This window comes from Podarcis liolepis, assembly GCF_965112155.1.
Source record: "Podarcis liolepis genome assembly, chromosome: 13".
Taxonomy (NCBI): domain Eukaryota; kingdom Metazoa; phylum Chordata; class Lepidosauria; order Squamata; family Lacertidae; genus Podarcis; species Podarcis liolepis.
The window spans coordinates 17,772,891-17,786,395 of record NC_139573.1 but is presented as its reverse complement, the minus strand read 5'-3'; the positions used below and the strand labels follow the sequence as shown (position 1 = coordinate 17,786,395).

Below are 13,505 nucleotides of genomic sequence, written 5' to 3'. Positions count from 1 at the left end.
GGAGCTCCTGGTACATACACATTGTGACTATCAAAGCCAGCCAAAATTTGCGGACTGCTACCCAGGAAAGCAGCATGAGCAGGTGTGTGTGTGGCAAGCTGTTCTCTCTTCCCACCTCCTGCGGCAGGTGAGGACGCAATGAAACTCTTGCTCCTGGAACTGTATGTACTGGGAAGCAAATGTCTTTGTTAGATGTTTTCTGGCAGGTGCAGAAAAAGCTTGTTCAGGAGGAACAGGGAAGAGAACTGGGTATGTCCGACTTCAACAGATCAAGTCAAAGTCTCTTAATTTTTTTAAAAAAATGGGAATGCGATGCGATTTTTCTTTCTAATCCTGTAGCAGATTTCTGCCACTTATTATTAAAAAACCGTTTTAGAAGCTGGTATTGAAATCTAATAAGCATGCCCCAAGTCACTTACAATGCATGTTTACTTGGAAGTCTATCCGTGTCCATAGAATCGTAGAATTGTGGAGTTGGAAGGGACCCCGAGGGTCATCTAGTCTAACCCGGCAATGCAGGAATCAACTACAGCATCCATGACAGATGGCCATCCAACCTCTGCTTTAAAAACCGCAGTGAACCTCCCGAGGGAGTCTGTTCCACTGCTGAACAGCTCTTACTGTCAGAAAGTTCTTGATGTTTAGTCGGAATCTCCTTTCTCATAACTTGAAGCCACTGGTTTGAATCCTACCCTCAGTGGGGTAAAGGCCGCATCCTAACCCCACTTACGTGGGAGCAAGCCCCATGGAGTTCAAAGGGACTTACTTTTGAGTAGATATGGTTAGGATTGCAGCCCTCAAGTGTGTTTTGGGTTACAGCCACAGAAACCGGGTGGATGGGTTTTAAGCTGTCAAGACAGATTCCAAGTGGCAGCCGGCAAGATAGGGATGCAGGCAAAACATATGGATGTAAAAAGCAGGCAGAAGGACTTGTCTTCTTCTGTGTGTCAGTATTCTGGTCATGGTGGAGGCCTGCGCCAATAATTCTCTCCCCGCCCCTCCCATGCATACAGTCATACCCATTATTTTAATAACTCGCATGCAGATCTGCAGTGACATATTGCTCCCTCAGGCTATTGACGTCCTTGATCCAATTAGTAGACTTTTCCCAGACTGGATTTTGTCAAAGTTTCTGAGCAGTGACGTCCCAGTCTGAGGCATTTATTAAATGTCGGGGTGACAGCAATGCTTCAGGCCACGGTTTGCTTCCTTCATGGCCTGTGGCTCAGCCACGCCTCAGAACTCACACTGAGCCAATAGTAAAGAGGATTCTGAATTTTTTCCCCTCACAGTAGAGAAAAATTGAGACAAGAGGCAGAGGCTTCTAATTATTTTATTGGGGTGCAGGTTAATTAGCAAGGCTTTTTTGGATTAAATCCTGCCACACAAAACGTCGCGGTAACAGATGCGGGGTGGGAATTAACAAATGATCACAGACAGGTGGAAATAGTGCTCACCTTGGCTTGCTTCTCTTCCCCAACCCACCCATTTCCAAAAAAACTGGAGAAGTCCATGCTACTAAAATCAGGATTGTTGAACTTCAGTAGAACTCAGAGGCCTTCTGGTCCTGGACTGTAGACAACAGCACTTGCACTTGAATAACCCCAGACTCACAGGAGATGAGAACAAGCCACAAGGACCCATCCAGATCAGTGTATACCACCAACAGAATGGCAAGAAGAGGAACCAATGTATACCATGTCACAAAGGTCTATAGAACAAGTATTTTAGGTCACAGCATCACATTGAGAGAGAGAGAGAACAGGAGTCCCATTTGTGATACATCCCTGCGTAGATTTTAGTTCAGATGCAGAACTCCAAAGTTGGAAGTGGGGAGGGCATCCCCGCCCCAGTTCAGTCTGCACAATGGGAAAATAAGAGTTTCCATTCCAAGGCAATATTGTGGGAGGCTTTGATGATTGTGAAGAGCAGCAAACACTATTGGTGGCATTATGGGGGTTTTCTCCCCCCCCCCCTTGGCTACAATACCTGATCCTGAGCAGGCACCTACCGACCAGGGGCAAAGATATAGTCTAGCGCCTGTCGCTCAGGTCCTGCCACATTGGGATGCCAGAGATCAACAATAAATATCACCCGTGGGCCATCAGTGGGAGAACCTGCAACAAATATGGTTAGAGTTATCTGTAACCCTCAAATTGTGAAAGATCCTTAATCTTGTGAAGGCATCACAGAATCCTGACAAGGCAGCTCAGCTGCATAAATTCACACACCGTTGGTTGCCCATGGTGAGTAAAGATCGACCACAGGTGATCAGCCAGCAATGTGTCAAGCAGGATGGCATTACGTCAGCTCCCTACTATTCTTAAAGAGGTTAGATCTCTTTAGGGGATGCTGGTGGCACTGTGGGTTAAACCACAGAGCCTAGGACTTGCCGATCAGAAGGTCGGAGGTTTGAATCCCTGTGATGGGGTGAGCTCCCGTTGCTCGGTCCCTGCTCCTGCCAACCTAGCAGTTCGAAAGCATGTCAAAGTGCAAGTAGATAAATAGGGCGGGAAGGTAAACGGCGTTTCCATGCGCTGCTCTGGGTCACCAGAAGCAGCTTAGTCATGCTGGCCCCATGACCTGGAAGCTGTATGCCGGCTCCCTTGGCCAATAAAGCGAGATGAGCGCCGCAACCCCAGAGTCGGTCACGACTGGACCTAATGGTCAGGGGTCCCTTTACCTTTACCTCTTTAAGAGAAGTCATACGGGTGAGCGGAGCAGGCAGTAAGGCAGGCCACCCCCTGACAAACGGATTGCCAAATCTGCAGTGACATGAATGTTTCCCCTCCCATTTCACAGACTGGGAAACTGAGGCTGAGTGTATAATTTCCCCATGCCCAACCCCTGCTACGATTTCTTAAAAAAAAGGGGGGGGCAAACTCAGTTTAATGCCCCCATATACTTTGGACTACAACTCCCAGCATCCCTGATTATTGGCCATGCTGGCTGGAGCTGGTAGGAGTTGTAGTTCAAAACATCTGGAGGGCATCAGATGTGTAGCCTTAGCCTGTAAAGCCCTTCTCTTACCGTTGTGAGCCGTGGTATGCAGGAAGGAGTCGTCTACTAGGAGGCAGTATCCTTCGGACCAGCACTGAGGCTCACCCCCCACCACCAACTCACAACCAGGAGGTACTTTCAGTCCTAGAAATGGGAGAAAGAGGTGGCTGTAACAAGGAAGCTTCCTAAGTTTGTGTATTTATTCAGCAGATTTAGAGCTCACTTTTCGACTAGCAACTCAAAGCACTGAATAAATTTAAGATATGTTTAAATAGCAACCAGCTCTACTGGAGCAGGAGATGTCATCAGATGTTCCTTCCAAAACAGGACAGTTGCTGGTTACTGGCTTTCTTTGGGTTGGGAAGGGGACGACACTCTTATCCGAAGAAGGCCCTGCTGTTGCCTTTGCAGGCCCACCTCGCTGCATTCTTCCTTCCCACAAGGAAATGCTGCTTCTCTCTCACCCCATCCCAATCCTGAAAGGTGTGGATAAAATGCTCGTATGCAGAGCTCCTTCTAGAAAAGACTTCATGGTGGGTGGGTGAGAGAAAAAAAGAGAGAGAGAGGATGGGCACAAAAAGCAAAGCACTTACATAATTTTTTTGACAGTCTTGATCTGAGTCTTCGCAGGGAATTGGGGGCGTTGTCTGCCTGATTTTACTTGCAAATGACAGAGCAAGACGGAAATATGTGGGTGAGGCGTCACAGAAGGTTTCTGGGGAGGAGGGGCGCATAGGCTGCATTCACACGTCACAGAAGGCCAAACCATAGCTTAGGGCAGAGGAGGAAGAAGAAATGGCAGCCATTTTGCTCCCTGTCTCCCACTGGCTTTTTCAATTATCACAGCATGGCAGGTAAGCTTAGTGTGCCGTCCAAATCCATGGTCAAGGTGTCTCACCTTTAACCACAATTTGTAGCCAAGGTAGGCCCTACAGTTAGAGGTAGTGGCTAAAGAGCAGAGACCTGAAGTATGACCCCGGGTTTGAACAACACAAACCTTGGCTGAGCTCTTGTCTGGTTTGACCCAAAAAAGTTCAGCGAAGAGCACAGCAGGCAGTGGCGTAGCGTGGGTTGTCAGCACCCGGGGCAAGGCAAGTAATTTGCGCCCCCTAACCCGTGGATTTGCGCCCCCTAACCTGTGGATTTGCACCCCCTAACCCTAACCCCCAGATGTTGCGCCCGGTGCGGCCGGCCCCCCCTGCACCCCCCACGCTACGCCACTGACAGCAGGTGCAAGTTCCTGTTCCTTCTGTGACGTGTTCGGAAGCCAGTATGTTTGTGCCACACTCAGGCTTACTATGACAGGCAAACCAGGCCATTGCCGGAGATCAGAATGGGTGGAACAGGACTTGGTCTATTTATTTGTCTCATTTATTATTCCTATGAGCCTTGCTTGTAAAACCCAATAAAACGTTATGGATGGAAGGAAGGAAGGAAGGAAGGAACCAGGGGCAATGCAGGGCATACTAATTTGCCTAATGCATACTAGAGCTCTTTGAGAATATTGCATATTTTCAAATATACCTGAGAGCTAGAAACTTGCTTTTTTAAAATAAATAAATAAATGACACTCAAGGTCTGAACAGCTGTGTGATACCATTACATTTTCTTGTTGAAGGCAACTTCAAGTCTACTGTTATTCCACTTCCACATATCCAACTAATCTACTACTACTACATGCTTTACAATGGTTAATGTCTGAAGAACCTAACAACTACCCTGCAAGATAGATTATTATTTCTGTTTTCATATGAGGAAATTAAAGTGTGGAAGCAGCCAGTGACTCATCCAAAGCCACCAGAGTTTCCCAGACTGAAGGCCAACTCTTAACTGCTAGCCTCTGAAAAGGTCTTATGAGATTCCTTTGCCATAAAGTGATTAGGGCTGTTGCTCTGTTTAAAGAAATATTGTTAATTAACTGTATGAGCTTTAGCTGATTAATTGATGCGTAAATCATCACACATTTCAGCATATAGCTCTAAAGAGAAAGAAAGCATTCTTCTGATTTCTAGAGGTGTCTCATGGCAGAGTCAAAATCTTCCTGGAAGAAGCATTCCCACGCACAGGAAGAAATGCCTCTTCTATGATGCCACTTTCCACCTGCATGTTTTTTGGAAAGTACTTGCATTATTCCAAACAATTTAACAGATTTTCTAGTTGGCTGATTGATCTAGGGCACAGATTACTCAACTATATATTGCAGCCCTAAAAATGACCCCTAAGGGGTACTTATTTCTGATACTTATAAACAACAGAAGTCCTCTGCCTCCTGTTTAGGGACTCAAGAATTTCCAGCTAGTGGACAACACATGCATGGTGGAAGACTCTGGCCTTGCAAGCTTCCCCACACACTGAAGCCCCCATATCTTGCCCGCCTTGCTGTTCTTCCAGCATTTGCTCACCTAAATGGCATCGCACCCGGGTGTTGGTTGGCCCATAGGTCCCGGGCAGCACAGTTCCAGGCTGCAAGACGCTGAAGCAAGCGTTTCCAAAGCGGTTGGCATTGACGAAGGTGCGGAGCGCACTGAGTGCCCGGTACGTCCACGGGCAGCTGCGACAGTTCTGCGCCACGCACTCCCCTTGCCGGTAGAGGTAATAGCTATGGCAGCCGGGGTTGGCATTGGCCGTCCACCCCCGCGGGGTTGGCGCTCCAGGCGCAAAGTCCCACGCGATGCCCTCGAACTCTCGCAAGATGGCCGGGAAGCTGAGTTCGAGGATCTCCACGTCGTGGCGCTGGGACTCGCGGGGGAAGTAGGGGGCAGAAGGCAAGTCCGGGAGGTAGAAGGCGCTGGGCTTCTGGATCGCCAGGCGCTCGCCCAGCTGGTAATGGGCCTGGTCTCGGATGCCTTTGTGCAGCCGGTTCATGCCCGACCAAGAGTAGCGCTTGGCGTAGTCTCGCAGGCTGCGATACAGGCGCTGGTTGGCAGCGTCGCTCCCGAGGGCACGGCGAGGACATCGCTCCTCCGTGGGCATGCCCTGCTGGTGAGAGGCGGGGGCCGCTTGCCCGCTCCCCACGCGGTAGCAGTACCAAACAAACAGCAAGGCCAGGGAGCCCAGCACGGCTATGGTGGGCTCTGGCCGAGGGCGCCAAGACGAAGTGTCAGGGAGGAGTGGCGAGAGAAGGCCGTGCAGACCCCAGTCGGCCATGATAGAGGGCATCTTCAGGTGGGCTTAGAGCACCCTATCAGCGCAGGCAGCTCCTTGCAGCCTTCCCATTCTTCAACGTCTGACCCCTGCCCTATTGGTCGGGTGCCCTTTTAACCCCTTGCTCTTAATCAGGTGCACCTCATTCAGTATTTTGCTTGGCCTCCGCTACACAGACCTAGCCATTCCTCCGCCGCTTCGCTTTGTTTTCTGAGGGCGGCTGGCTTCAAGCCCCATTGACTCAGTCATTTCCACTGCTACATTTCTCATTTCCTCCTCCCGCCACCCCAGAAATTAAGGTCTTAGCTCTGTTTTGCTGTATTCTGGGCCAGTAAATCTCTCCACATTCGCAGCCCACCCACAATATTTCTGGGCATCTGTCTCCACCCATGTATTCACCCCCTCCTCATCCTCAACGCCCCCCTTAACCGCTCCTCCCTACTTGAGCCTATTCCCCCAATAGTCTTCTCCCTCCCTCCCCGCCTTTCATCCCCTCCATCCCTCTCTCACCCCCTCCTCATCTCTACCTGACGGCTTGCAGTCCCTCCAGTCCTCTGAGATTGCTGCCTGCTCTTCCAGCTTCCCCAGTCACTTGTGGTCCCTCCTCTGCCTCAGCCCGGCTCCCTGTGCAGCCTCCTCTATTGCTGTTTTCCTAATTCCTCCCCGTGCACGTAGGCTGCCGGAGACATCCGGAAAAATATTAGGGTGCCCCCCCTTCCCTTTCCCCGCGCACCCGCCGAGCACACCCTTCCACCCGGCCCGGGATGCCTCCCTCCCTTTGACGTCTGTCTCCTTCCTCGTATCAGCACCAGGCCAGGCATCGCTGCGTAAAGAGACGCCCCCCCCCACTCCACCCCCGGCTGATGCATCTATCTCGGCAATGGGCAACGGGGCCCTGTATAAACAGCCGCCCCCCACCGCCCGCCCCACTCCCGGAACTGAGTGCAATACAGCACAAGGGGAAGGGAGCGAGGGTCCCTCCCTGAGTCCCCCGGGGGCCACACGTGCAATGCAGAAGGCGCCCCAGCCAGGCGCAGGTTTGCAGTAAAAGGAGGGGGGCAGCGTCACTGGGGCCGAGCTCATCAACACCTCTCCCTCCCCCAACCTCGCCGCAGCATGAGCTCGCCCATCGGGGCCACCCCTACGAGATCACCCCTGCCCCGGTGCCCGTAGCAACCTCCTTCCCTAGCAACGGGCCTAGCATCCCCGCACCTAGCAACTGCTCCTCCCTAGCATTCACCTTGACCTTCCCGGCGTCTCCATTGGTTACGCCAGCATTTCCTTCCTCACCCCATCCATGAACCATGCTAAGACTCCTCTGCAGCAGAGGTGGAGGGCCTGTGGTGTGGTTGGGGGTCCCAACACCCATCATTAGGGGCGCCAGCTTGAATAAAATATTGAATAAATACAGTGGTACCTCGGGTTACATACGCTTCAGGTTACAGACTCCGCTAACCCAGAAATAGTGCTTCAGGTTAAGAACTTTGCTTCAGGATAAGAACAGAAATCGGGCTCTGGCGGCGTGGCAGCAGCAGGAGGCCCCATTAGCTAAAGTGGTGCTTCAGGTTAAGAACAGTTTCCAGTTAAGTACGGACCTCCGGAACGAATTAGGTACTTAACCCGAGGTACCACTGTACTGCCAACTTGAATAAGATACTGCGGGGGGGGGGGAGGCATTATAGATCATAAGACACAGCACGCAACCACACACCTTCAAATATTTTATTGAGGGGGCCGAACTTGGGATCTTGGCCCCAAGAGTTGGCTCCTACACCCATCACCCCTGACCGCTCGCCATCCACGGGATGGGAGTTAGGAGTCCAACCGCATCTGGAGGGTCAGAGAGTCCAGAAGAGCATGAGACGCTTAATTCCAGGGTTGTGGGTTCGAGCCCCATATTGGGCAAAAGATTCCTGCCTTGCAGTGGACTGGGCTAGATGACCCTCTCTGCATTTCTATGCTCTCCAGGGATAAAGTGCTCCACGAGCAACTGCCATATTTAGCCCCTTGCTGGCAGCTACATCCTCAGCCGTTCCCATGGCAACCGACCCCCCAAGGAAACTTCATGGACCACCAACTCTAGAAAGCAGAGCCTGCCAAAAAACTGCTCAAGTACTGTCTCCTCTGGTGGGCAGCAGCTCTCCAGGGTCTGAGGCAGAACTTCTTATGTCGCCTGCTACTGGAGATTTTTAGAGTGGTGGGCAGTTCAGAGTTGGCGGTTCATTATGCTTCTGGGGTTTTTCAGTTCCTTGAGGTGAAACAAGTGGAAACACACACACACACATGCCAGTGTGCATAACGCCCAAGGCTGACGAGGGTATTTTGTAACTCAATAAGATCCCACAAACACCCTCTCCCTGGGGGGGGGGGGGTGCAGTAATAATTAGCAAATAACAATTTGTGTCTTCTCAAAGGACCCAAAATCAGCTGCCTGGGGTAGAGACCTCATTCTGCCTAGTGGTAGGGCAACACAGTCCTGTGAGAAACCCCAAAATATGTTTTGCCTCTCTTGGAGTGCCCAATGGTATCTGCCAGGAAGCATCTTTTTACGGGCTACACTCAGCAACACATACCCCCCCCCCCAACACACATACGAAACTTTAGTAAAAAAGATTTTAAAAAACAACAACATCTTAACTTCTTGTTCAGTGTTGGGAATCCATTTTCAGCTCAAGGGCCTCATTCCCTTCTGGGGGCCACATGGCAGTCGTGGGTGGGGCCAGAGGCAAAAGTGGAAAAACCAACATATGTGAAATTCATCTCTGTACAGTGGCCTAGCTTCTACACATGTCGACCCCTTTCTATCCTCAATCCAGCAAAGTAGGAGGCATTATCACAGTTCAAGGACGTATTCCAGCTGGGCAAAGGCACTCTGTGAGGGTGCAAAGCAAAGGCAGGAATGGATGTAGCCTGCAGAGTGGGGGCATGGCTGGGGATGGTGTGTGCCCCATGGAGAATCCTGAGGGTCAAACAGAGAGCCCTAGAAGGCTGTATTCAGCTCCCAGGCCTGAGGTTTCTCAGTCTTGTTCCAGTTCATAACACTGGTCAACAACAAATTTGTTGTCTGCGTTTTTTCAGTTGATTTAGGATGAATCTGATGCGCTGAATCCAAAAATCACATTGGTTTTGCTCAATCAGGTCAAGTTTTTGAGTTATGGCCACATGTCTTTTTGTACGTTTTTGTTCACATGTACGCTTGTGTGGAGCATTTTAGAAGAAGTTGGTGGGGGTAAAATGCCATGTCGAATAATTGTTTTGATTAGAAATGATTATTTTAATGACAAGAAGTATTCAGGTCCGATAGTTCTGGGTGATTATGTTGAAAAGGGATCAGTTTGAAGTCATAAAACCTCGAAATCTTCCATAAATTGGTGCGGCATAGCATAAAGTTGGGGGATCAAAACTAAGTTAATGGGGCAGCCGCCCCACGAAGTATCCTGATCTTCAATCAGCACGTCGTCCTGTAACTCATTGTGATGAAATTCCAGTGCCTATCTTTGGAGAACTTCCTGACATTAGTGACGAAGATGCCTCCAGTGTTGAAGGACATGAAGAAGAAGTGGTTCTTGAAGATGATGCTCCACATCCATTTTCCCAAAAGGAGTTGAATGATCCAGTTCGCGACCTCAGCTTGTCAAAGGACTCTGCCAAACTGTTGGCATCCAGATTGAAGAAAAAAACCCTCCTCTCTGACTGTGCTCGCATCAGCTTCTTCCGCAACAGGCATCAATAGTACCTCCGTTTTTTCTCGGAAGAGAAGGACTTGGTGTACTGTGCAGATATTGCGCAGCTTCTGCTCAAGCTTGGAGTGCCACAGTACAAACCCAAAGATTGGAGACTGTTCATTGACAGCAGCAAGCGATCACTGAAATGTGTTCTGCTACACAACGGCAACCAGTTTGCCTCTATACCCCTGGCTCACTCGAGTACACTGAAGGAGAACTATGAAGCGGTGAAGTATGTGCTGGAGAAAATTGGTTATGATCAGCATAAGTGGTTTATTTGTGTTGACCTGAAGATGGTGGACAACAATCTGGCTTCACCAAGTACCCATGTTTTCTGTGCATGTGGGATAGTAGGGACCATGCTCAGCATTACATGAAGAAGGACTGGCCTGTGTGGGAGGAATTGGTGCCTTGCAAAGAAAGGAACGTCATCGACGACCCTCTGGTGGACAGAGACAGAATACTCTTCCCACCGCTGCACATCAAGCTCGGCTTAATCAAGCAGTTCACCAAGGCTCTGGACAAGGATGGTGACTGCTTCACTTACTTGTGCCAGGCTTTTCCAGGATTGACCATGGAGAAGTTGAAAGCTGGCATCTTTGATGGTCCTCAGATCCGTCAGCTCATCAGAGATCCAGAGTTCGGAAACTCAATGAACGAAGTGGAACTGGAAGCATGGAAGGCATTTGTTCTGGTAGTGGAGAACTTTCTTGGCAACAATAAGGCCAGAAACTACGCAGAACTTGTCAACAACATGCTGACTGCTTTCAGAAACCTGGGCTGCAACATGAGCGTCAAGATGCACTACCTATTTTCACATAAGGACCAGTTTCCTGAGAACCTGGGTTCAATGAGTGACGAGCAGGGGGAGAGATTCCATCAGGACATGAAAGAGATGGAGACAGGTATCAGGGTCGCTGGGACACAGTCATTATGGCTGACTACTGTTGGACTCTGAAGAGAGACCTCCCTGCCACTGAGCATTCCTGGAGTTCCAAGAAACGGAAGTTCAAGCCCTAAAGTCTGAAAAATGGTGAAGCAACATGCAATTTATGTGTACTTACCTTTATCAATGCCCACCATTCAGTTTACAGTAAACCTGACCTGATGGAGAGAAACAGATGCCATTTCCTGATTCAGCAGTACAAAAATACCCCAAATCAGCTGTAGAAATCTAGACAACATTCAAAAAGTAAAAAATTGTTGCCCAGTGTAATCACCACCCCTCTAGAAATCATTTTAAATATTTATTTATTCATTTTATTATTTTATTTAAGGTTAAGGTAAAACTGGGATGCGCATGGTTCTGTGGTCTAAACTACCGAGCCCATTGGTCTTGCAGATCAGAAGGTTGGCGGTTCAAATCCCCACAATGGGGTGAGCTTCCGTTGCTCTGTCCCAGCTCCTGCCCACCTAGCAGTTTGAAAGCATGCCAGTGCAAGTAGATAAATAGGTACCACTGCAGCAGGAAGGTAAAAGGCGTTTCTGTGCGCTCTGGTTTCTGTCACAGTGTCCCGTTGCACCAGAAGCGGTTTAGTTATGCTGGCCACATGACCCGGAAAGCTGTCTGTGGACAAACACCGGCTGCCTTGACCTGAAGCGAGATGAGTGCCACATCCAATAGTCGCCTTTGACTGGACTTAACCATCCAGGGGACATTTACCATTTTGCCTTTTATTTTATTTATACCCCATCTTTCCTCCTAAGGGGTCTCAGGGTAGCAATATATTCAGTAGGAGGTGATGAGAAGGCCCTCTGCCTGAGACTCTGGAAAACTGTTGCCAGTTGGAGTAAGCAGTATTGCACTAGATGGGCAAATTGTTTTGATATAAAGCATTTTTCTATGCTCAACATTTGTTTGCAAAGGACTGGGGTGAGTGTGTGGGGGTATGTGTTTAGGATGCACACTCACTTCTTGGTCCTCAGAACTGCCCCACATGATGAATAGATAACCTGCCCTATAATATTAATATTCATGCTCTATTAGCACTATAAATATGCATGGCACTCTTACAAACTACAGGAATGCTGGTCCCTGCCCTGCAAAGCTTACGGTCTAAAATTTGACAACCAGGGCAGGGGCAAGACAAGAAAGATGGCGATAAAGACAAAGAATATGTGTTCAGTTCAGTTACGCATGTTTCGGGTTCGTTTCAGAAGCCTAGGACTCACTCATCACTCCCTTTGGGTTGCATAGGGCAGGTGCAAGGGTGGTTGTGACGGACAACATGTTTTTCAAATAAGCTTGTGTGTCATGGCTGATTTTCTCATTGAGAAATCCAAGGGTGATCCAGAACACAGCTTGAAAACTAGCAGAAGAAGACCCTTGGCTTATTTCCTGCTGTCCAGCCCCCTCTCATATTGCAACCAAGCCCTGAAACTGAACATCCGTCATCCTTGGTATTGCCCTTAGCAACTTCCCTACCAGTCTCTGGTACCTATCTTAGCAACTGCCTGGCAACTACAGTGCCTCCCTTAGCAACCGCTCTCCCACTGCAACTCCCATAGCAACCATTGTGAGGGAAGATTAAGTTGAAGCAGCCAAGGAAGGGAGATTCCCCTCCTTTCTGCTGTTCCCCCCAACAGCCACCCCACCCTATTCGAATGTCTCTCCATCCCACATAACTCCTCTTGGCCCCCACATTCATTCATTTCAGAAACTTCCACACACCCACCTTGATTCTCTTTCTCTCTCTCTCTCTCTCTCCCCCACAGTCTGTGATGAAAGGGGGCAGGGCTGTTGTTGTTGCTGCTGCAGCTTTTGCCTTGCTGAAGATGTTTATGGGAGCGATATATTTGATGGCAGAGGTTGTTGGGAGGGGTACCCAGATATGGGTACAGGAGCTTGCAAATTAAGCAACATCTAATTTGGGGAGAAAGGGAGGTAAAATGAGCAACTTACTAAAGGACAGGGATTAACTGTAACCCCCTGCCCCCAATAATTCTGGAACACTGCAAAAAAAGGAAAGGAAATAAAGGCAACATTGCTGAATACAGAATGATGAGGTATATAAGAATTTGAGGACAATTAACGACATTTGTGAGAAAACTGAGGCCTGTAGTTTGCAAAAACCCATAGAGAGCTAGGATGCTGAAGGTGGCATAAAATACAGAGAAACTGATGTACTAAATACTGTAGATGCAAATTCAATGTCTCTGCCTGGATACCTGAGTTGAATTTGCAAGAACTGCATAAAAGCTGCTCTTCTTTGCAAAATGGACTAAGCTACTTAGGCACCCTGTTGTGGTACGTTTTAAAGTGCTACCCCCTGCATCTCTCAAAAGGAAGTACAGTATCTAAATGTGACCCATGTTTAGTGGACAGCCATATAATAGTCAACATGGGTTGTTGTTTTTTCTTCTTCTAAAATTCCAGCCCACTGCTTATTAAAGAAGCATAGTTTTGCCTTTGCATTTCCCCCCTCCCATGTATTTATTTTCAGTCTCAAAGAAAAAGAGATCTGCTTATCTGTAGGTATTATTTTGCAGATCCAAGGGCTGCATTTTAGTTAAGGCCTCTGTGCTGCTTGCCAACAAACATTGCATTATCTTCATATTATTTTTTTTAAAAAAAGGTCAGGTAGTTATTTTCCTTAATTGCATTTGTAAGTCATTTACCGATACTATAGGCACCCT

The 13,505-nt window shown here is 48.8% G+C and overlaps 1 protein-coding gene across 1 annotated transcript; it reads right to left on the bottom strand.

Annotated features, from left to right (window-relative positions):
* Nucleotides 1–1,317: 1,317 nt before the first annotated feature.
* ASPHD1 (aspartate beta-hydroxylase domain containing 1) lies at nucleotides 1,318–7,751 on the bottom strand. Its single transcript, XM_083469228.1, has 3 exons — nucleotides 5,403–7,751; nucleotides 3,031–3,144; nucleotides 1,318–2,117 (listed from the first exon to the last, which is right to left on the bottom strand). Exons 1-3 carry the CDS (start codon nucleotides 6,157–6,159, stop codon nucleotides 2,008–2,010), a joined length of 981 nt encoding a protein of 326 aa, XP_083325354.1. The 5' UTR covers nucleotides 6,160–7,751; the 3' UTR covers nucleotides 1,318–2,007.
* Between the last annotated feature and the right edge of the window lie 5,754 nt (nucleotides 7,752–13,505).